Source organism: Staurois parvus, unplaced genomic scaffold, assembly GCF_062004578.1.
Source record: "Staurois parvus isolate SC_StPar_1 unplaced genomic scaffold, SC_StPar_1.0 ptg000429l, whole genome shotgun sequence".
Classification (NCBI taxonomy): domain Eukaryota; kingdom Metazoa; phylum Chordata; class Amphibia; order Anura; family Ranidae; genus Staurois; species Staurois parvus.
Window position 1 is genome coordinate 1,627,911 of NW_028318225.1, and position 24,384 is coordinate 1,652,294.

Sequence of the window (24,384 nt, forward strand, 5' to 3'; positions counted from 1 at the left end):
AGCCATTTCTTAAAAATGTGGCCTCTCCCTCCTCCTACCAATCCTCCATTGCCTGTATAAAAAAAAACAAAACAACAAAAAAGAAGGGTAGTGTAAGTACCTATTTTTAATCCGGTCAAGTCACATGATACTAGAGCTCCAGCTCCCTGTCCAAGAGAGGCTGCTGCAGGGGACAAGAGGGACAGCATACAACAGAGGGGCAATGAAGGTCTATTGGATGACATCGCAGCTCCAGGAATTTGTAATGATTGTCAAAGGCTCCCTTACACAGAGGATCCAGAGCTGCTGGATCACAAGACTGTGACAGACAGGAGAAAAAAAAACACCAAAAAAACACTGCTTTTTTATACAGGTTATGCAGGATAGGTAGGAGGGTGAGGCAGCATTTTAAGAATAATTGTCATTAGCCTTTACTAACATTTTAATATTTTTATTTTTCCTGTACAGGCACCACAGGAACAAGAGGAAAGAGAAAATCTTTCTAGTACACTGATCTTCCCAGTGAATGGCTTTGCAGGGGGGAGTGTCAGCACAAGTCTTGGCCTTTGGAAGAGAAGAGGCAGGCTGTTCTCCCAGCACAGCCAGAAAATTGACCATCCTGGAAAGAATGTGCTCTCATGTTTAGTGTGATAAATTTTTAATAGGCAAGCAGGGGGACTGGCAGGAACACCTGAGATTTCACACAGAAGAAGCAATGAAAAGAGAACAGGATACTTTTTAACACAAGCATATTTTTCAGATGCGTATCAGGAATATGAAATGTTGGGGGAACATATTCTTTAAATATCTGTCAGAAATGTTGATTTTCAATCTATCCAAATATGAAAAAAATGGCTACAAGTTAAGCTTCGGACAAAATGAAGACTGGTTACAAAACTGTCAGGTTCTTATTCATTGCAAGGGAGAGAGCCAGCAGCACACAAACACACACACAAAAAAAAAAAAAAGCAATTTTACTGAAATTTCATCAGAGACTAGTTTCTAATGGACCTTCAGTAAAATTGCTGTTTTATAATGTAGGCTTGTAATTCTTAGGAATAGCTCACTTAAATCAGTCCAAAACAAAAGTCTAGTAAACTTTCCCGGTATGATAAAGTTTAAAACACGAAATCATAAATAATATAATAAATTATAAAAAATAGTAATCAAACCAAAAACACTGAAATTTGAAATAGAGCACCAAGTTCGTGCATCACTGAGCTCAGTAGCAGAATCGTCGCTGTCGTCACTTTCAGTGTCTGATGACGAATTTCCCCATGAATCGCTATTGCTCAGTTCTGCAGGTGATTCTAATTCACTATCGCTGTTCTCTAGCTGGTCTGAAACTGCTTTTGACCTAAAAGGGGCACTTTTTGGACGCCATGGACTTTTCTCAGTTTCCAGGCAGAAAGAACAGTAAAAGTGCAGGTAGGGCACAGGACAAAGCACTAGGGACAAAATTTAGGGGAAATAGTTTGATACAGTAATGTAATCCAATCAGATTACAATGTATTGTGTGTATGTCATGTTTTTATTTTATTTTTTTCCATCTCCCACTGGTTCCATCCCCCTGCGTTGTGACGCTTGCAGGGAAGGGAACCCGGAAGAGAGATGACGGAATCAGCCGGAGGACATCGGGGGATCGCAGGACAAGGTAAGGATCGGGGGATCGCAGAACAAGGACTACAGTGTAATCCCGAGTGTGGCTCGGGGTTACTGCTTTTGGTACTGGAAATTAACCCTGAGCCACACTCGGGATTTCTGCTATGAATGTTAAAATGTTAGTAAACCCAGGACCCTGCATTTACTATATCTGGTTTTCCACAGTACACAGAACATGGAAATGCCATTATTCTAGTAAATATAAACTGATAAATACCTTTTTTCATCAGTAGTTAGAGCAGTCTTGTGACTTTTGTCAGTGTCCAGCACTGGTTATAGGAAGAATTTTCATTCTCCCCTGAATGTCTTATGAGCCCACATAACCTCCAACCCTCTGTCTGGACAGCGTTGATTGGCCCTGTCCTGATCACATGTAATCTCTCAAGATAAACAATAACACTCTAGCAATACACACCAAAACTAAGCATGTGCAGCTTGCCCCAAGGATCTGTTCTATCAGGAGATGGATTGGGGACAGTAGAAAAAGGGGAGGATCAAAGAAGACCAGATCAAACAGCCATTTTACACAATGTGGAGGAATAACCCCTTAGGTTCTACAGTGAGTATAACAAGCATGCTTCACTGCATATACAGACTGATTTTACTGTTGCGGGTTTAGAAACACTTTAATTTATCTAGTGTACTGGCTCTCTCCTGTATTGGCAATTGAAGGTACCACCACTAGCCGTAGGTAGTTTAGTGACCGCATGGCACAGAGTACCTTTTTTGAGTCTTTATGCGGTCTGCATTGCTCTTGAGCATTCTTGTTTCCCAATATGCAAGGGGAAAAAATATTGACAAAAGAAATTCAAAACAAAACAAACCTCACAAAAGTTTTAACTCTTTCACACTCTCTATCCCAAAAAAAAAAACCCACAATGTGGAATATTCTGCGACAAATAATTTCTAGTGTCTTTAGGTGATTTTGGATAGTTAACAGCCGGCAAAATATTATTATTATACAGGATTTATATAGCGCCAACAGTTTGCTCAGCGCTTTACAATATAACGGGAGACAGTACAGTAACAATACAGTTCAATACAAGAGGGATAGGAGGGCCCTGCTCCTTGGAGCTTACAATCTAGGAGGGAGGGGCTAGTGGTACAAAAGGTAGTAACTGTGGGGGAAATAAAAATAAAGTGTGATTTTATTGCATCAAAAAATACAATGTAAAAAGTAAGATAAATAACAGTTCAATGTAGGTAAAACAATAAGAAATAAAAACAAAAGTTATAAAAATTTAACAAATTTATGGAAGCACATGTGCCTCTCCATGTGCTTCTGCTCTAAACAAGGTGTCTGAGCCTCCCAAGAGCAAAGGAAATTAGGTCTCATAGGTTAAGAGAGAACGCACCTGTTTAAGCTTGTCAGTATGTAAATCACTGTCTTCATGCCTTCCTCATGAGTGCCTGTGTGTCTGTGTACGTGTATGAATGGATGGGGGGGGGGGGTCCGTGTATGTGTATGAATGGAAGGGGGGGGAGGTGTGGTGTGTTTCGTTTCATTTCATTGAAGGGAGGGGATACTACAGTTTGTTGGTGATTTCTACCTGCAGACCCACAGAACAGCTATGGGGCAAATTTTGCCCCGTTTACGCAAACACCACCATGGGGTATTAGGAGGAGAAGTAAGTCTGGAATAAGAACCCTTTTGCCATATACCTAATTTCTATGGCAGGTACATCATCTGGGGGATGGGTGGGGGGTTTCTCCAGACAACTTCTTACTTTACATTGCAATGATAACCCTTTAGGTTTCACATTTACCTTATGATACATGATCCAAAAAAACTTGTTTCTCGATTTAGAGCTTATTCATGGTGGCCACAATATTGTTCATTGCAAAACTACGGTAGGCAATTCTTACCTGCACTATAACAGTTGTCACCACCTGGCTTGGCGGAACAATATTCTGAGAGGCCAGTTGCACCGTTTAAGACGTAATTGCTCGAGGACTGAAGATTATCTTAAACAGGGTGAAACCTTGACAAAGAAAATGTATTGAAAAGGGCTACAAGGCGAGTTTAGTTTCTGAAGCCAGTACTAAACATCTATCCATCTCCCCAAAAAAGAACAGGCCCTCCACTAACAACTCTAATTCAATTAGGTTCATCAGTAGCTTTTCCAAATAAATTTAGAGCCATCACAGGGATTATTCATAAACATTAGAATATCTTAAACTAGGCCCAGTATTACCAACAGACCCTACAGTTACGTTTATACGTGGTCGTACTTTAAAGAATATTCTTGCCCCAAGTAAAGTAAAATCTTCCAAAGAACCACCGCTTATCCTCAGATATCCAATCTTTTTTCAATAATAGAACAGGCATTTTTCAATGCTGGAAGAGGGGATGACTAACATGCCAATCCCTCCCCCATGGATGTTCTAGATTTTCATACGAAGGAAATAAATTTCTGATCAGTTTATTACTTGTTCCTTGGAATATGTTATTTATGTTGCACTAAACATACGCTACATAAACGGGTCGGGAAGCATCGCAGACTCATTACAGAAGGTGACGACCAATATGACGTCCCTCATCATTTTCTCCAAATACCATAACAAAGATTTTAAGGAAATTGAAGTTTTAGCGATATAATGTATTGATGATAAAGCTCTATCATCAATAAAATCTCTAACTGTTAATGAAAGATTTTCCCTTCTATGTAGAAGGGAAACCTTTTGGATATTTAAATTAGGCATCATGACACCAGATGGATTGAACGAGGACCCTGAACTACCCTACATTATATAAGCTATTGTATATGTTTCAGTATGTTCAACTTGTTAATATATAGAATTCTCTAATTGGGTATAATCAATAATTCTTATATGTCTTTGACCAGTTTGTTTACAGAATTATATGCATATATTATTTATTAACTGATGACACACCAATTAGTTCTCAAATATCTTGTGGTTTACTTTTTGTTGTGTTTAGATATATTTAATAGTTGTATACTTATAGTATGTTGGTGACGGTTTAGAATATTGGCTTACAAATGGGCTTGATTCATATTGAGGGTAGGTCCCTTTAACTGCTAATTTGCCCTGCTATAGTACAACCCCATTTTCTCCTTTATAACCTCAGTCCTCCTTGGTTGCTTAATGACTGACAAAGCACATATCTGTGCGAAACACGTCATCATAGCAACCAGGTCTTGTTGCTGTCTGCCCCAGGCACTCTGGCTTCTCTGTCAATCCATCTGCTGGTTTCTGCGCTTCACTGACGTCACTTCTGGCACACAGCAACATCATTTCCGGTGTGGGAGTTCCGGGGACATTCGAAGAAGCATCCTGTTCTGTGAGTGTTACCTTCTCACAGTTGGCGACCTATCTTCCAGCAGTGCAGCCCACAGGATTCCTCTTCACTGCCTCCTGCACCCTGGTCTGGATGTGCCCGTTTCCTCAGCAGTAAGCCAATTTTATTAACCACATTCATACATTTAGGTTTTGCCACCCACTTTTTCCTTAGTTTACATTGGACATATGACTATGAACAATGGTTTTAATTCCTTTCAAGTGGATAATAAAATCCTTTTTTACTCTGGATAACATTGTCATCATCCTTGCTAATTTTTAATACTTTACTGGTCACTATTAATTTGGTTCTATACCAATAGCGCGCATTATCAGCTACTGTTCTATTCCCATATGTCTCCTATGGTTTATCGAGCAGCCGTGGTTATAGTCTTCACAAGCTATAAGACCTAATTTTTGGTTATCAGCGCCCAAGAATTCTGTTGATTTTTGAATGATCAACTGGTGGATCCAATACGAAAGAGCTGCTTTGGATGCCGCCTGCCTCTTCCTGGGGCCAGACAGCACAAAAAAAAAAAGAAAAGAAAAAAAAAGAGAAGAGGAGTATCCCACTTCCTGATCTGCACTGTCAACTTCAGGAAGACCCTTATAGCATGTACTACATCCAAGGTATGCAAAGATCTCTCCCTGCGTCCTAGGAAAAATGAAGGCAGAACAATGTCCTGATTGAGATGAAAACTAGAAACTACCTTTGGTTAAAAAAAAAAAGTCTGTTATAGTCGCAATACTATTCAAAAAAAAGGGGGATTTGTGAAAAGAAATTCACAGAGAAAGCGGCTACATTATGAACAGAACGTGACACTCAGAAAAATTTCCAAAAATTATGCTTTATTACACAGATATAAATATGACATATGGGCATTCGCCCTGGTTTACCATCACCTCAGTATGAGACAATACACACAGACCTAAAACCATATAAAATGACACCAAGACCGGTCTAAATGCATGTGCAACAGAGAAAATGACTACAGGAGTCTAATGTCCCTGTAGCACAGACACATAGGTGAACACTTCCCAAAAGAGGTGTATCCAAAAATTATACCATAGGCATACCATAATATAGAATATTATAAATAGAACAATACCATTATGGTGAATCCCAATCAGGGAATCCAAAAATTGTACTATGGATATAAATATCACATGTATGCAATGCAGCAAGCACAATATGCGTCAAAAAGAGAACAACAAGCCTCAGGCCTGTATGAAGGGAGACATGAATGTCAAATATGTGATGCAATACATTCCTGTGCCGGCACAAGTGGTTGGGGCCCATTCATCTGTAATATAAACAACTGTATCCTAGAGCTCTTGAATGAAAATATGCCCCATTTATTCCCAGGGTGGAAGAAAAGATGCAAAAAGCAGCACTCTGCTTGAAATGGTATCTTCACCACTATATGTGGACTACACTCCACCTTTCGTAGGAAAAACAGGACACATCCCAAAAGATCTTCTGCCTGTTGAGATGTATGTGGTATATCCTGTATCCTATACAAAGCACCATGATGTCCCCATCCTGTAGTGAGACAAATTATATGTGGGAAGTCACTGACAGAGTTTACACTCAATAAGATATATAGGTCATATAGATCACAGAGGACCATATATCTATTGTCCTGTAACAGTCCACTCACCACCTGTGCTGTAGGTATTAGGAATGAAAGAGATGTCCTTCATGGGTACTGCCATACACGGCCACAGAGGCCAAGGAACCACCGCTGACATCCGCCGATATACCGCGGGTTCCAGCCCCTTCTTGGCGCTTGTGCTGCTCACACTTGCCTCATGGCATGTGAAGATGGCTTCCTCCTTATGGGTCAGCGTGCGTTCCACCTAATGCGCATGACCGGAAGTGACGTATCTGACGTATGACGTCAACGCGTTTCGCCGATGGGCGTATCTCACTCAGCTTCGTCAGGACCAATGAAACAACTGCATTTCAATTTCCTATTTATAGTGGGTAAAGACCCACCCATTTATGCAAAAAAGCTAACCTGCAATTGTTCCTAATGGAAGAAAAAAGGGGGCTAAGTACTTAGCACAGCTGCTGGTCTTTGTTGAATATAATTAAAAAGACAGACGGCTGGAGACACCAGAGAGGGGAGAGGCTTAGCAATTTTAACAATGCATATATTGATCAAAAGATCATGAATTAAATATACCAGTCAATTAAAGCTTTTATCACATTTTAACCAGAAGATGGCGATATAAATCAGAGAATCAACAATTCTATTCATTGAATCAGGTTTTTTAGGAGACAATATAAATTACCAAAAGACACCACAAGATGGCAATATAACCTGAGAGTTCTCATAAGGGTCATTACAACAAAAATACTCCAATTCTCAGGCATCCATCCTATGGTGTGGTTATTATTCAAAGAGAGGAGGTACTAAGGGACAATTAACCAGACAATCAATCCTTTTACATTTTTTAGAGCTATATTGAAGCTTATACCATAAGATCATCCATACTTTTGTTAATATTCCCAATATATATAGGTTTATTTTGGGGTTATTTAATCTAAAGTCCAACCCTTTATAAAGACAAAAAAATGACAAAAAAATTGCCGTAAATTGCCCACCGCATGGCAATAAACAGATATATAGTCCTATATACCTATTTTTCCAAAAACACTTGGAGATCACATTCCACATTTAACCCCTTGGGGTACAGTGTATCAAGTTTATATATCCAATGTTTCTCCTTTTTAAGCAGTTCTCTATCAAAATCACCTCTCCTTTGTGGGAAGTGCAGTGCATAGAAACCTTTTACTTTTGTACCGTCCAGTTTACCTCCATGATATTTGGCGTAATGTTGGGCAAGATTACTGTCAGGGTCATTTGATCTAATATCTCTAAGATGTTCACCTATTCGTACTTTGAGTTGTCTTTTAGTCTTACCAACATACATCTTTTTACAGGGACAGGTTAAGATATATAATACTCTCACTGTGGAGCAGTTTATGAGACTCTGAATCTTATAATGAGTGTTATTTCCTGAGTCATAAAAGGAATCCGTACGATCCACATATTTGCAGATTTGACATTTTCCACATTTAAACATCCCCTTGGTACGTGATTTTAACCATGTTGTTTGTTTTAATGGTTGATAATCTGAATGAATAAGGAGGTCACCAAGATTTGGTGCTCTTCTTGCTACCATCTGGGGGCGCTCACCTACAATCTTACTCAACCTAGGGCATTGAGTTAGAATCTTCCAATGTTTTTCTAATATCAATTTTACATCTTGCCATTGGGCTCCAAATTGGGTTATCATTCTAACAGGTTGATCACTCGGTTTAGCCTTTACATCCTTTTTAGGAGATAATAAATCCTCACGGTCAGTTTGATATGCCCGTCTTCGAGCATTTCTAATTTGGGAGTGAGAATATCCCCTTTCTCTAAATCTTCTATAGAGGTCCTGAGCCTCCATTCTAAAGTCATTGATGTTTGAGCAATTTCTCCGACATCTCAAAAACTGTCCCACTGGGATCCCTGAAATCAGTGAACGTGGATGATAGCTTCTTGCCTCTAGTAGGGTGTTGGCAGCAGTAGGTTTTCTATATGTCTTTGTAAGGAGTCTTCCATTCTCAAGTCTAATCTCCAGATCCAGAAAGGAAATACATCTTTCATCAAATATATACGTGAGTCCAATGTTGAAGGAGTTCTGATTTAACTCTCCCAAAAATAGTTTTAATTCCTCAGATGTTCCTCGCCACACAAGGAACACATCATCTATATATCTTAACCAGATCTGGACATTAGCAAGAAATCTTGATGATCTGAAGACAACCTTCTCCTCCCAAAACCCCAAGTGGAGACATGCGTAGGCCGGAGCCCACGGTGCTCCCATACTGGTACCTCTAGTTTGTTGATAAAAGGTATTGTTAAATTGAAAAAAGTTATGTTTTAATGCAAACTCCAATAACTCACTAATAAATTCGTTCTGTCCTCCCAAAGTAGGATATGTTTTTTCAAGAAAATAGGAGACTGATCTCACACCACATTCATGTGGGATAGAGGTGTAAAGTGATTCCACATCTATTCCCACCAGAATGGAGTTATCATTAATGATCATGTTTTCAATCTTAGCCAACACATCTTTAGTGTCCCTTACATAGGTAATTTATATTGTCTCCTAAAAAACCTGATTCAATGAATAGAATTGTTGATTCTCTGATTTATATCGCCATCTTCTGGTTAAAATGTGATAAAAGCTTTAATTGACTGGTATATTTAATTCATGATCTTTTGATCAATATATGCATTGTTAAAATTGCTAAGCCTCTCCCCTCTCTGGTGTCTCCAGCCGTCTGTCTTTTTAATTATATTCAACAAAGACCAGCAGCTGTGCTAAGTACTTAGCCCCCTTTTTTCTTCCATTAGGAACAATTGCAGGTTAGCTTTTTTGCATAAATGGGTGGGTCTTTACCCACTATAAATAGGAAATTGAAATGCAGTTGTTTCATTGGTCCTGACGAAGCTGAGTGAGATACGCCCATCGGCGAAACGCGTTGACGTCATACGTCAGATACGTCACTTCCGGTCATGCGCATTAGGTGGAACGCACGCTGACCCATAAGGAGGAAGCCATCTTCACATGCCATGAGGCAAGTGTGAGCAGCACAAGCGCCAAGAAGGGGCTGGAACCCGCGGTATATCGGCGGATGTCAGCGGTGGTTCCTTGGCCTCTGTGGCCGTGTATGGCAGTACCCATGAAGGACATCTCTTTCATTCCTAATACCTACAGCACAGGTGGTGAGTGGACTGTTACAGGACAATAGATATATGGTCCTCTGTGATCTATATGACCTATATATCTTATTGAGTGTAAACTCTGTCAGTGACTTCCCACATATAATTTGTCTCACTACAGGATGGGGACATCATGGTGCTTTGTATAGGATACAGGATATACCACATACATCTCAACAGGCAGAAGATCTTTTGGGATGTGTCCTGTTTTTCCTACGAAAGGTGGAGTGTAGTCCACATATAGTGGTGAAGATACCATTTCAAGCAGAGTGCTGCTTTTTGCATCTTTTCTTCCACCCTGGGAATAAATGGGGCATATTTTCATTCAAGAGCTCTAGGATACAGTTGTTTATATTACAGATGAATGGGCCCCAACCACTTGTGCCGGCACAGGAATGTATTGCATCACATATTTGACATTCATGTCTCCCTTCATACAGGCCTGAGGCTTGTTGTTCTCTTTTTGACGCATATTGTGCTTGCTGCATTGCATACATGTGATATTTATATCCATAGTACAATTTTTGGATTCCCTGATTGGGATTCACCATAATGGTATTGTTCTATTTATAATATTCTATATTATGGTATGCCTATGGTATAATTTTTGGATACACCTCTTTTGGGAAGTGTTCACCTATGTGTCTGTGCTACAGGGACATTAGACTCCTGTAGTCATTTTCTCTGTTGCACATGCATTTAGACCGGTCTTGGTGTCATTTTATATGGTTTTAGGTCTGTGTGTATTGTCTCATACTGGGGTGATGGTAAACCAGGGCGAATGCCCATATGTCATATTTATATCTGTGTAATAAAGCATAATTTTTGGAAATTTTTCTGAGTGTCACGTTCTGTTCATAATGTAGCCGCTTTCTCTGTGAATTTCTTTTCACAAATCCCCCTTTTTTTTGAATGCCTTTTTTGGCTACTGAATGGAGACCAAATATTGGGTGACATGATAATTCATTTGACAACCTCTTAATAACTACCTTTAATACATATAGTCGCAATACCACCCTGTCCCAATGCAAAATCAGAAAAAAGTTCTTTACAAGAAAGAGCTATCAGCTCCGATGCCCTTCTTGCAGAAGTGATTGCCACTAGGAACAAAACTTTCCGGGTCAACAGGACTAGCAGAATCTCCCTAACAGGCTCAAACAGTGGTCTTTGCAAAACCTCCAAAATCAAGTTGGAGTCCCACTTACATAAAGGCAGCCTAACAGGCAGAGCCAAAAACATTACTCCTTGCAAAAAAAAGTACAAACTAGAAAAGGGGAGGGGATTGGCCTCTGGAAAAAAATTAGCCAACACTGAAACCTGGCCTTTAATAGTACCAACAGCCAATTTATTTTTCAGACCTTATTGAAGAAATGACAGGATACTACCAATCACATATTTCCATGGATTCCATTTCCATGACCTCACACCAGGTGATGCCAGCTTTCCAAGTTCTGTAATAAATGTTCTTAGAAACCATCTTTCTAGTGCCCAACATAATGGGACTGAGAGAATCTGATATCCCCCTATCATTTAGGATCTGGGCTTTAATAGCCATGCTGTCAGATTTAGTGACTGTAAAGCTGGATGCAATATAGGACCTTGATACAGCAGGTCTGGCCTTAACAGCAGGGACCAATGCCTGTCCACTGCCAGTCTCACTATGTCCATGTACCAGACCCTCCTGGGCCAAGCCGGGGCAATCAGAATCATCAGAACAGACTCCTCCCGAATCCTGCATAGGAGACCTGGCAACAGCTGAACCAGAAAAAAAAAAAAAGCATAGATTAGGCAAAAATCCGACTCCAAGGAATCACTAAAGCACTGAGGAATCCTGCCGCACGAGAGTCCCTCATTCTGGACACAAACAGGTTGACTTTGTTGTTAAGCCTGGATACCAACAGGTCAATGTCTAGGTAACCCCAATAGCTGGCAGATTGCTGAGAAAACCTCGGGATGCAAAGCCCATTCCCCCAGAATCAACCGTCGGCAGCTGAGATAATCCGCCTGCGAGTTCTCTATGCCTGGTATGAACACTGCTAACAAACTTGGCACATAATTAACTTTCTGCCAAAGTCAGAATGTTATTTAGTTCCTCTTGAGCCCTCCAGCTCCTGGTACCACCCTGGTGGTTGATGTATGCCACTGCTGTGGCATTGTCGGACTGAATCCTTACTGGCCAGCCCCAAAGCCTGAATGTCCAATATCTCAGAGCAAGCCTCACTGCCCAAAGTTCCAGGACATTGATGGGTAGAACCCTCTCTTTTGGAAGCCATGTTCCCTGAACAGTGCCTCCTCCAAGACAGCCCCCCATCCCAAGAGGCTGGCATCGGTGGTAACCACATTCCACACCACCGACTGAAAAGATCTCCCTTTCTCCAAATTCTGAGTCACCAACCACCAATTCAGGCTCTGCAGTACTTCGGGAGACAGAGACATAATGGAAATCCAGGGCTGGAACCTTCTTGTTCCAAAACACACAATGTTCTTTTACAGTGGTCTGGAGTGGAATTGCGCATAGAGTACTGCTTTGAATGAGGACACCATCTTCCACAGCAATCTCATACAGAGGCGAATTGAAGGATACCTCTTGGCTCTTAAACTGCAGACCTGGTCTTTCATGGTGTAACATTTCCCTGGAGCATATACCTTTGCCTGAACAGCGTCTAGGATCACCACCAAATATTCCAAGCTCTGTACCGGCCCCAGACTTGGCACCGCCTGTCTTTTGAGCAACAGATCGTCTAGATAACCTATGACTGCTATCCCTTGAGTTCTGAGCAGCCCCAACACCAGAGCCAGAACCTTCATAAACACTCGAGGAGCCATGGCCAGCCCGAATGGCAGACCTATGAATTGGAAATGCCAAACTCCCACTGCAAAGTGCAGAAATTCTTGGTGAGAACTGAAAAATGGCACATGCAGGTATGCATCCTTGATATCAATGGATACTAAAAAATCTTCTTCCTGCAACAAGGCCTTTACTGACCAGACAGAATCCATATGAAAGGATCGGACATTTAGAAAATGATTTAGAGCCTTGAGGTCCAAAATAGGCCTTACATCCCATTTGATTTTGGGACTATAAACAGGTTTGAATAAAACCCTTGAAACTTTTCAACCATTGGAACGTCCGTCATCACCCCCCTGAGACAACAGGTGATCGAGTGCCTGCAACAGCACTCTTTTTTTCTGGATTCATAGGTACATTTGACTGTAGGAACCGAGGAGAGAAGATCTGAAACTCTAGTCTGTACCCAAGAGCAATCGTATAAAATGACCCACGTGGATTAGAGTCTTCCAGGCAGTTGCAAAACTCAAAAGCCTTCCCCCCACCTGAACGAGGTCTCCTTGGGTTCTGACCTTACGCCATACCCCTAGAGGCTGGGGCCTGCATGCAATAAAATGACTGTCTGATAGATGAGGGACCAGCTGCCAAAGCCCCTGATACTTTAAAAGAAGGCCGCTTGGATCTCCTTTTAAAAGGCAATAGAAAGAACTCTTTCTTCCTGAAATCTTTTAAATATATTTATCCAAATCCTCCCCAAACAGTCACTCCCCATGAAAGGGAGAACCTTCCAACGATTTCTTGCACGGCAGTTTCACCGACCAACTCTTTAGCCACAAAACCCTACACATGTGAAACGATAAGAGGGTCATGCAAGAAATTTGCTGAATTGAATCTTTAAGAGCATCCACCACAAAACAGAGCATGAGGAACATCCTCCAAATCTTCAACTGAGCCTACTCCCTGCACTGATGGCCCTTCCAGCAACCATTTAACACAGTCCAAAAGATACTGGCAGACACCAATAGCTGCTACTGCTTGCTGCATGGCCAACCCTGCCAGAGAGAAGGAGGCCTTAAGTAGAGATTCCAGCTTCTTATCTGCTGGATCCTTGAAAACCTAGACGTTATCCACAGGACATGTTAATGACCTATTTAAGGATGAAACAGCTGCATCAACTACATGCATGTCCCATTTCTTAAATTACTCTTCCATAGAATATAGGAGAGAAAATCTTTTTGGCAGGACAAAAATCCTATCCGGCTGATCCCAATCAGCAAACATAATTTGTTCCAAGAGAGGATGCACCAGAAACGCCTTCATACTCTGCTGAGGTCTTAAAGAACCCAGGGAAGAGTACGTAACCTCAGAGCACTCAATGGGGGTGACTTGAATCCTGAACGGACCATAGTAGTTCTTGAACCAATATCAGTTCCTGAACCAATATCCTTTGAGACTGAGAAGCCGAAACTGCCTGCTTCGCCTCAGGCTGAGAACCTTCAGATAGAAAATCTACGGCCTGATCTTCTTCCAGGTTCTCCAATGCCCCCTCATCCTCTGGTGCCATCCATTCCTGTTTATGGACCAGCTTATTCACCTGAGAAACCGATGCAATCATTCCTGCGATCCTATCTTCAAAACCTGCTAAGGCTCAAGCTAGATCCTCTTTGGTTACATACGCTGAAGCGGAAGCCCCAGTGGTAGCCACAATGCCAGACAAACATAGTGGCTCAGACTTCCCAGAGGCACCCACCCTTCCAAGAAAGGATAACACAGCAGAACTTCGACTAGACCTGATGGTAGTGTACATGTGCCCTTTCATGCTGTGCCTCCCCCACCCTGCTTTCTGGAAGACATCCCTTCCTACAGCTATGTCAGGTAGTGTGACCAAAAACACTCACTGTAACTGCTGATTTCCATGGACTGTCAGAAAGCACAGCCTCCTGTCTGAACTGGTCAATGTTTGCCACCCCCAGGGGAGTACTCACGTGCCCATTGAACAGCCTACTCTGTGTCCAAGTAACTCCAGCTGTAGCAGCCACATATGTGCCCAGGAACGCCAAACACATACATAAATATTGCAGATTTCCTCTTCCAGCCTTTACTGAATATGCATGCTGTGCACGCGCCCCCGAATGGCATGCGCTTTGTGGCCGCAGCTGTCTGTTTCTCCATCGGGCTGCTCCACCTGGGAGGCAGCAAAAAGACTAGGCAGGCTTAAAGACAATGAAGCACTGCCCCCTAGTGAAAACCTTCACCAACAAGGGAAAACAATAGTTTTCCCTCTATTTTCTTTTTCCTTCTTTAAAAGAGAAAAAAAAAGGAGGCATCTTACCACTCCCATCGCAGGACTCCGTTTTACACCATGAGTACTACCTTCACCCATCACAGCGTGCCCTGTCATGTAGATCTTCCAGGACTCTGTAGAACCACTGCCTCAGACCTGTACAGCACCCTGCTGGAAAACACCTTGGTCAGACTCAATACTGCAAAGGGTTCCATTTACACAGAGTCCAGCATCTAATGGCCGCATTACAGGCAAAACCTCAAGGATACTTCTCCTTATCCAATGAGGCAAGGGTACTATCCATTTTGGCTAATAGCTTTTCGAATGGATCCGATTAAAGTCCACGGTTCTCACAGGAACCATAAGTATGCTCCAGGAGCACAAGCAACACCTTCAGTGACCATCCACCTTAGAGACACTGGCAAAAAACTGGAGTCTTCCCGTGTAGAAGGGGTTATATAGTATAGCACTCCTGTGATTGGTTGTCCAGTGTCCATTCACCTATAGGTGGCATATAACCCACAGTCATGAATAGCCTACCCTGTGTCCCGTAATGTACAATAAAGTTTTTTTGATTAATCTTTTCTTCATGCAATGTCTATGAAATATCTTCTTTAAGTTCTGTAAACATAGAAAAATCTTACTGAGCGTGAAAAAAACAAAAAACAAACAGTCATAAGTATGAAGTATAAACATTTGTCCAATCTTCTTCCCAAGAAGATCTCTTCTTTAGCTTCTGAATGTTAGTTTCAGAGGAGATTGTTACCATCCATATTTTGTTTTAGAAGCCTTTCTAGAAAAGAAATGCAGTATCATTACTTTGGCATAAACAATTTACATTATCCCTGTACCTGTTTTCAAACGTTAAAAATTATAGGACAATAGTTTTTTGAATTTGGAACACTATATGTGAAGTAACATTACTTTATATTTCTATTCACAGAAAACTTCTATATATCAATGTACTATCCTTATCCTGTCTACGATGACCTAAACTATAATACAAAAGTAGTGTGAAATGTAGGTCTGATAGGACGCAACATCTCTTTTTTTTGGTCATGACTCAAAACCCTGTTTTCACAAAGAAAGGTTTTGTATCACCCCAGAGATGACAATGTTTTCTGAATCTATTATTCTAGTGTTAGACTTTTCTGCAGTAACAAGTACTGGTTCAATGCCTCTCTCAGTTCTTATGGTGAAAATGTGAGGTAAAGAGTTTTCAGTTATGGCTGTACAAACATGTACTGGTGTGCTTTCATAAATATGTCTTCTAGTTACATCTATCTGAATGTGTCTGGATGACAATGCTCTAAACCATTGAGGATACTTTTCATGACATTCTCTGAAACCATCTCTCTCAATAATTCCTTTTAACGAACAGTCAGTTGTCTGTAATATGACCTTGTTTGACTTTACCATGCTCTCTGATGCTTTGATTGCATAATAAACACTTAACAATGATGATAAAACTCTGGAGGAGTAGCTAATTATTCTCTCATTACCTTCTTTTAATTGAAACAAAGTTACTGAGACTGCATCCTCAGATACATGAGTGTTCAAAACAAAAAAGGGGCTTCAGAACAAACCTCTATTGTATCTAATGCTGGAGCATTCAGCAAATCTGTTTTCAACACTTCAAAAGCATTTTTCTCATTTAGACTCCATTGGTCAACTATATTATCTGTATTCCTCAAAAGATTATATAATAGTTTAACTTTCTTAGCAAAACCATGTACAAACTCTCTGCAATGGTTTATTTTATTCAAAAATTGATACAGTACTTTAATAGTCGTTGGAATTGGAATGGAAGTGATAGTGCTGTTTCTTGCAATAATTGTCTCTTTCCTTGACTAATCTGTATGTGAAGGTATTTTACCTGACTTTTCATCCACTGAACTCTTTCAGTGTTTAATTTTAGGCCTGCAACTTGTAACAACATAAACAACTCAGACAAAAAAGCAATGTGTTGATCAATGTTCTGCGTACTCAGCATAATCGTATCTACATGCTGAAAAATACATTCTGGCCTTGAGAACTTACAATTTTCGCTATAGACTCATGAGCTGATATCTAGGCCAGCTATTAATCAAGTGAATGTAAAGGTCTCTTTCTGAAACCTGAAAGAGAACTTGACAACTTTTAGCTAAGAGGATGGAAAAATGGCTGCTAGCAACTTTCAGTACTGAGAACACTTTTGGCCTTGGCATCCAAATGCAACTTGATATTATAAGGATCAGGAACAACCACTTTGGTATTTGCAGTACGTTTATTTTGTGTCCTGAATTCAACTGAAAGACCATGAATTATCAGCTTTTTTGATAGATGAAATACAGCTATTTACCACCGATTGTGCTTTCCTTAAAATGCCAAGTTGTACAAACTCTTGAATAGTGGCAGAAAGCGGATCAATTGAGTCTAGTGGTAACTCATACTAATTAAAAGGTTCTGGATCTTTTCCCTCACTATTCAGTTCTGTATTTTTCAAAGTTCCAATCTCATTTGTAAACTCTGACCACAAACTCAGAAAACATTGTACTACTTCCTTTACGTCCTCATGCACACTGGACGTTTTTACAGTGGCTGTTTTTGGCTTTTGACGCTTTTTCTATAGCTAGTAAACCCCCAGCATGTTATCCTATGTGTCCATGCACACAGACTAATCAACTTTTTTTTTTTTTTTTTTTTAGCAGGGACGCTTCTTGGCTGGAAAAACACTCTAACGCTGAAAAACACGGCAAAATGCCGCAAACCAGCGTTTATGGACTTTTTTTGACCAAAAAATAATTTAATTTTTGGTAAAAAAAAACAGCTAAAAAAGCAAACGTGGGAAACCTATGCTAAATACTAATGCAAAAATGTGACTTCATGTTTTTAACGTGACTAATGTTACCAGCATTATCAAAACACCCAGTGTGCATGAAGACTAAAGCACAATCACCATCAGTATCAGGCCATTTTTGTTCTGTAGACATATTAGTAATGGAACCAACATAAATGTATACAGAGGGGTCAATTAGCATTGATTTGGGCCTAGATGGATCTTTACACATAATTTTATTTCCCAAATAATCCACTTGTGTTCATTTGTTACATTAATGCCAAGAATATTCTCTGCACTGTGACAAAACCAGATGTCAATGTTAGTTTTCACAAGTCCAGGTAGTTCAAATGTTACATTAGACACCTGTCTAGCAGTGGAATGACCTTTATTATTAAAACCCATTATATTACACATGAGTGAGTTAGGTTTCACTTTTTCTCTGTTTATTCAACTCTCAACCAATACAATTGGAGAAACATATTCTAATTGTAGAGGAGACGAATCTCAATGTCATTCTAATTTTGACAATGGCAATAAACCATCTCTGTCAGTGACAGCTCTTTTCGCCATATTGTCTGAACGGTTGTTGCTAGTCAAATCACTGATCTGTATGACTGATGGGGTGTAAGGCGATTCAGTCAAACCTTGACCTTGACATAAAGCAGGTTGTACAAAAGCTGCTATTTCATTTTCCATAGTTTTATTTGTAAGTCTCAAATTTCCACCACTGTCTTCTCTCTTTTGTCAATGAAACTTGCTATCTCATTCAACTTTTGTTGTTCCTGTACTATGGCTAATGATGTTGGGTCAAGGTACTTAATTTTCTTTACAAATCTTTAATCATACCAGAGTCTTCTTCATTTTGTACTCCAAATATAATTTTATATGCTTTGGAAAATGTAATATTAAACTCAAAAGGGTCTTCTGCAGTAGTCTGTAATAAGTCTAGCATACCTATGGAAGGTACTTCTTGACCAGTTGTGCATAACAGCAACTGTCGCAGTCTGTCTGTCGCATCACTGTGTCTCTCCTGTCCTTTGTCATCAATAACAGGTGACTTAATTCATTTAGCAAAATTAGCAGGAACCCACAGACGAATATATGATTCCTTTGATCATTTAAAAGATTAAGGATCTGCATAGGATTCGAATACATCTGCATTGCAAAAGCATCTGTCTTAAGAGTCATAAGCAGGGATATCTTTTAAAACTGTCATTAGTTGATCATGTATTTGCAACTTATGTTTTGCAGTTTTATGTAATAATTTTTTATGTTTAATTTGTTTCATCATCAGCATATTTCTGAACCTTCGGGAATATAAGAAGGTTGTGGGTTTGACTTTGAACCACTCTGTTTGCCATCTTTGTTATTCTGTAGTCTTACCAAAAGATTTCTTTTAGAGTCAATTTGTTCCTCAAGATCCTCTATATAACTACAAAAAATGTCATAGTTTGGACAATTAAGAGAATCTTGGGACAAAATTTCATGCAATCCTATGTTCTGTATAGTGTTACATTCTGTCTGCTTTAATGTACAAAATATTTTTAGCAGGTAAATCAACATTAAAAATAATTTTGTTAAATACTGCTACCAAATTTAGGATATTCAATATATTTTTACTCTGATTGTTTACAGTAAATCTAGATTTGTCTATCTGAACATTGGCCTGTAAACATTCATTGTACATGTATTACCATAAACATGCATCATCAGGATATAAAGAAACATCTTTGAACTCAATTTGCTTTCTCTACCTAAGTCATCAAAAAATGACATAATTTTTACTCACCATATTCAGATGTCTTTCTCGTTTGACCTGGCTCAGTCACTGGACCTCTTATCCACGTCTGGTCAATCACCTTATTTTCTTCCTTTCCTAGGTTCTTGATCATCTTTTTCCCTGAGACTTGAATATTCACAAACTTGTGCTAGTCTCCCCGCCCTGATCAAGGATCGGGAATTCCGCAAAAATGGAAAAATGACCGAAGCTTGTCAGTATGTAAATAACTGTCTTCATGCCTTCCTCACGAGTGCCTGTGTGTCCGCTTATAGGTATGAATGAACGGGTGTGTGTGCGTGTGTGTCTTTCCATCTCTTAGGATGTCTTTTAATGTTACATGTGGACGTCATAATTTTTATAACTCAGAACCTTGTATGGCAAACAATTCTGCTTAGTACAGCAATTTCATTGAAGGGAGGGGATACTACATATATGGTCTTTTGATTGACAAACCCACATGTAACACTCTAGTACAGGGCTTAAAATTTCAAGTCTAGACCTACTAGCCAGGCACAAACCTTACTCTCCACCAGCTGCCCCACCCAACCTTGCTCAGGTCCGCCTCCAACCCCACCCCGTTCCCCAACCCTGCCCCCAACCACGCCCCCTTAAAGTTTATGAAATTACATTTTTCTTTAGAATAAAGAGTCCAAAATATAAAACACTGCAATTATAACATAGCTTTATTATGCCAATTTAAACATAACAGCAATAGCATAATAGCAATAGGGTGCAATCAAAATATCAAGTTTTACAGCTTTAAATCTGTATTGTATATCTCCTGCATCTTTAAAAAGAGACTTTAGTAACTAAAGTCTCTTTTAAAAAATGTAAATTTAATTAATGTAATTTACCTTAAGCTGACGGGTATAGTGATGTGCACCGTTGGCGGGTCTCTCCTTCACGTGGAGGCGGTGGAGAGCGGGCCTCGCATCCCCCACGGCGGGGGAGAGCGGGCCTCTCCTCGTGTCCCCCACGGCCGGGGAGAGCGGGCCTCTCCTCGTGTCCCCCACGGCCGGGGAGAGCGGGTGTCTCCTCTCAGCGGAGGAGAGCGGACCTCTCCTGCACCTGTCCCCTCAGCGGTGCTGCCAGTGTAATGGCGGTGCCGAAGAAGCTGGAAGTCGGAAACCAGAACTTGGCTTCACAATGAAGCTTAGAGCGCAGGTGGAGCCGCTCCATCTGTGCTCGCCACACAAGGATTTTCCCTCGCATTTGGCGAGCGGAGTTCTCAAGTCCTGCTCTAGTATAACTAAGAATCTTTTTATAACATATCTCAACAACATTGTATAACCAAAAATCTACTTATGTAACACATATTACCAACCTAGAAAACATAAATTAAACACACAGCTACTACTAGAATATAGTATTTCATACTAATTTAACGAACAGTATGCATATATTATTTCTCTATTACACTAATTCTATCTATTTTGGTTCACACCTGTCTATGCCCATCTACGGAAATGTCCTACATACTTTCTTGTTACACTCAGCTTCCAGCTAGTTCACTTAACTCCAGAAATACTCTGCCATTTTTCTGCCTCAGCTATCACTGAAGAATTCAACACTATCACTTGCTCAAGGCCAACCACACATTTTAATATTAATTATGATTAATAATAAAAAAACAGATATTTTGCAAGCTTGCCATAAATATAAGTCCTATACATGCTGAACTGTGAATTTAACCGCCTCCCACCCACCATATAGTCCAATGACGGACGCAAGGCATGCGCGGTGCCCACCATATAGTCCAATGACGGGTGCAAGGCATGCACAGCTCTGGACACAGCGGATCACTGATCCACGGAAAGCGCCGAAGATAACAGCTTGGTCATGTGATCAGTTGTGTCCAATCACAGCTGATCGCATGTAAACAGGGAAATGCCAGTTATCAGCATTTCTCTCCTCATGACCTGTCACGTTGACAGATCGTGAGGAGAGGAGAGCCAGTAATCGGCATTCCTCGGAGGGGACATGTGCCCTGATGATCAGTGTAGCCTCAGCAGTGCCACCTGTCAGTGTCCATCAGTGCCAGCTCTCAATGCTCATCCATGCCACCTGCCAGTGCCCATCAGTGCCACAAATCAGTGCACATCAATGCCACATATCAGTGCCCATCTGAGCTGCCTTTCAGTGTCACCCATCAATGCCAATCAGTGCCACCTAACAGTGGTGCCAGTCAGTGCCACCTATCAGTGCCAGTCAGTGCCGCCTATCAGTGCCAGTCAGTGCCGCCTATCAGTGCCGCCTATCAATGCCATATATCAGTGCTGCCTTTCAGTGCCCATCAGTGATGCCTGTCAATGCCCATCAGTGCCACCTACCAGTGCCCATCACTGCAGACTCATTAGCGCACATCAATGGAGAAAAATCACTTATTTACAAAATTTTATAACAAAAACTAAGAAAAAACTTTTTTTTCCAACATTTTCAGTGGTTTTTGGTTTAAGAAAAAATAAAAAAACCCAGAGGTGATTAAATACCACCAAAATAAAGCTCTGTCACAAAAAAAAAATGATAAAAAATTTCATATAGGTACAGTGTTGCATGACCGTGCAATTGTCATTCAAAGTGTGACAGCGCTGAAAGCTGGAAATTGGCCTGGGCAGGAAGGGGGTATAAGTGCCTGTAGGCTAGTGGTTAAAATAATCTAAGAAACAACTCTTCTGGGGTTCCACTTTTACATATATCTTACATATGCACCATAGGCAAAAAAAAAAAGGGCGGATGCATATCTAATAGGGGCCTCAAGCACAAGTAATAATGTTACTTACTACAGTCAGGTTTCTGAATCCACTGCACACAATTAACCCTTCCAGTGTGCCCATTTAAAGTAGTTATTACTGTCTTGTTCTAAAACAATAAAAGAAGAAAAAAAAAAAAAGGAGTTAAGAAAAAGACCTTAATCCTAACTTCTACAAACCTATGAATACAGAATCAACCCCTTCAGTGCTAAGTTTCAAGAAGTTCAGTGAATAGAATAGAAACAATATTTTTCTGATTGTTTGGAGTGGAATAGATCTGCACAAGAAGAAAGTGAAACTAAGTGTGAGGAGGAAGGGGCTGACAGTCTAAGTTTCTTAAAATATATATATTTTGTTTAGCCAAATTAGTTAACAAACATGGATGTTTGTTTAAGCAAATCACATATGCTGGAATGTTATTGTTTCAGTTGAATAAATCTATTTAAATTGTTATTATTAAAGGTAATGATTATTTTTCTCCTTCCTAAGTACAACAGAAAAGTTGTCCAAATATGAATGATTAACCTATTAAACTGGGGATAAAAAAAACTAATATGAAAAGTTGTTATTCTAAAAATCTTCATCTACTTGCATATTAAAGTTATACCAGCAAGAATTAGTCTTTATGTAGAAAACTAGGATTTAAATCAAGCTTTACTGACTAGTGATTTCAATCAAATCCACCCTGATCAGAGTCCAATCTATTATGCTCCCCAATCCGCAGATCCGATCCATTCTGCAGTGATCGTCAGCTTGCAACCTATACGGGGTTAACTGACCTCTCCACGAACTCCACAAAAAGGTACGTTTTAAAGCAAGCCGACGATCCCCACAAGATGGATCAGATCTGCGGATTGAGGAGCATAATGGATCGGATTCTGATTCATTATGCTCAATCCGCAGATCCGATCCATTCTACGGGGATTGTTGGCTTGCTTTAAAACGTACCTTTTTGTGGAGCAGATCCGGTGTCACCCCATGCGGTAGGTGTCACCTGGTGTGGCGCGCACCCCCCACATCTCCCTAGGGACGCCACTGCTTATTATCCAGTAATAAACCTGTCCTTATAGAAATCTATAGACACTTTGGAAATTGCCAAAACATCAATAAACAATTACAGAAAGCACAGGGAGTAAAAGCTTACTAGACAGTCCTATCATTTATTGCACCTGGTACAGAGCACTGCAGAAGAGATTAATTATCAGCCACAGGCAAAACTACATGAAATCCAGCCCTATGGTACAGCACCGCGTTCACCTTCTGCCTGTCAACACACACAAGTATAATGACAGCCCACAGCCAGCTCATGCTGCACCCCCACATCTCCCTCTCTGTCATCACACACACCGGTTACATTTACCTGCAGGCTGTAGAACGCTATGGAGTGACACGTCCCACATGCCACAATATTTTCCCGGCTCCAGCTAACACAATTCGGACATCTGTTGACAGAAAAAGCCGCATGGGCAAGATGCACTGTGGGAGCGTCCATATTTGATTCTGGAACTGGCCGCTTCCTATTCAGGGAGCTCTCTGATGACATTCCGATCACATGACCGCCTCTGTGCTACAGTGTGTCATGTGACCGCTGTGTTTCGCTCCTAGGCTGAAGATCGGAGGCGTGGTGGGAGCTGTGAGCGGACCTGTAGATAGGAAGCAGGATGAGGAGCAATTGCTACATGAACATGTGTATATAATCTGCTCACAACATACTAAAGGAACACTGTGAAAACACATCAGATCTCAATGGAACATAACATACTGGGAATCTATACTGATATGGACGGGGTAATGGGTTAGGAATGTAAGGATGCCCCATTGTTTGATGGCAATGAAAAGTATTAACCTCCAGAGGACTGAATTCAAAGACACCCAGAAAATCAAAGTGAAAAAATGATGTAGCAGGCTAGTCCACTTTGCTGAAATTTCATTGCAGGAATTCAGAATGGTACTCAGTAGTTTGTATGGTCCCCACGTGCTTGTATGCATGTCTGACAACATCGGAGCATGCTCCTAATGAGACGACGGATGGTGTCCTGGGGTATTTCCTCCCAGATCTGGACCAGGGCATCACAACCAGGGTATCACTGAGCTCCTGGAAAGTCTGAGGTGCAACCTGGCAGCATTGGATGGACCGAAACATGATATCCCAGAGTGCGGGGGCCATTCAATGGTATCAATTCCTTCATCCTCCAGGAACTGCCTGCATACTCTCACCACATGGGGCCGCGCATTG

The 24,384-nt window shown here is 40.7% G+C and overlaps 1 protein-coding gene across 1 annotated transcript in view; it reads right to left on the minus strand.

Moving 5' to 3' along the window:
• The window catches only part of ELP2 (elongator acetyltransferase complex subunit 2), a 199,041-nt gene extending 175,360 nt beyond the window's left edge, over nucleotides 1-23,681 (minus strand). Inside the window, exons 1-2 of the mRNA XM_089687543.1 lie at nucleotides 23,509-23,681; nucleotides 22,179-22,257 (exon numbers count right to left, since the gene is read on the minus strand). Coding sequence (XP_089543669.1) covers nucleotides 22,179-22,257; nucleotides 23,509-23,640 — 211 coding nt within the window. The 5' untranslated portion in view covers nucleotides 23,641-23,681. The remainder of the gene's footprint in view (nucleotides 1-22,178; nucleotides 22,258-23,508) is intronic.
• Nucleotides 23,682-24,384: the final 703 nt, after the last annotated feature.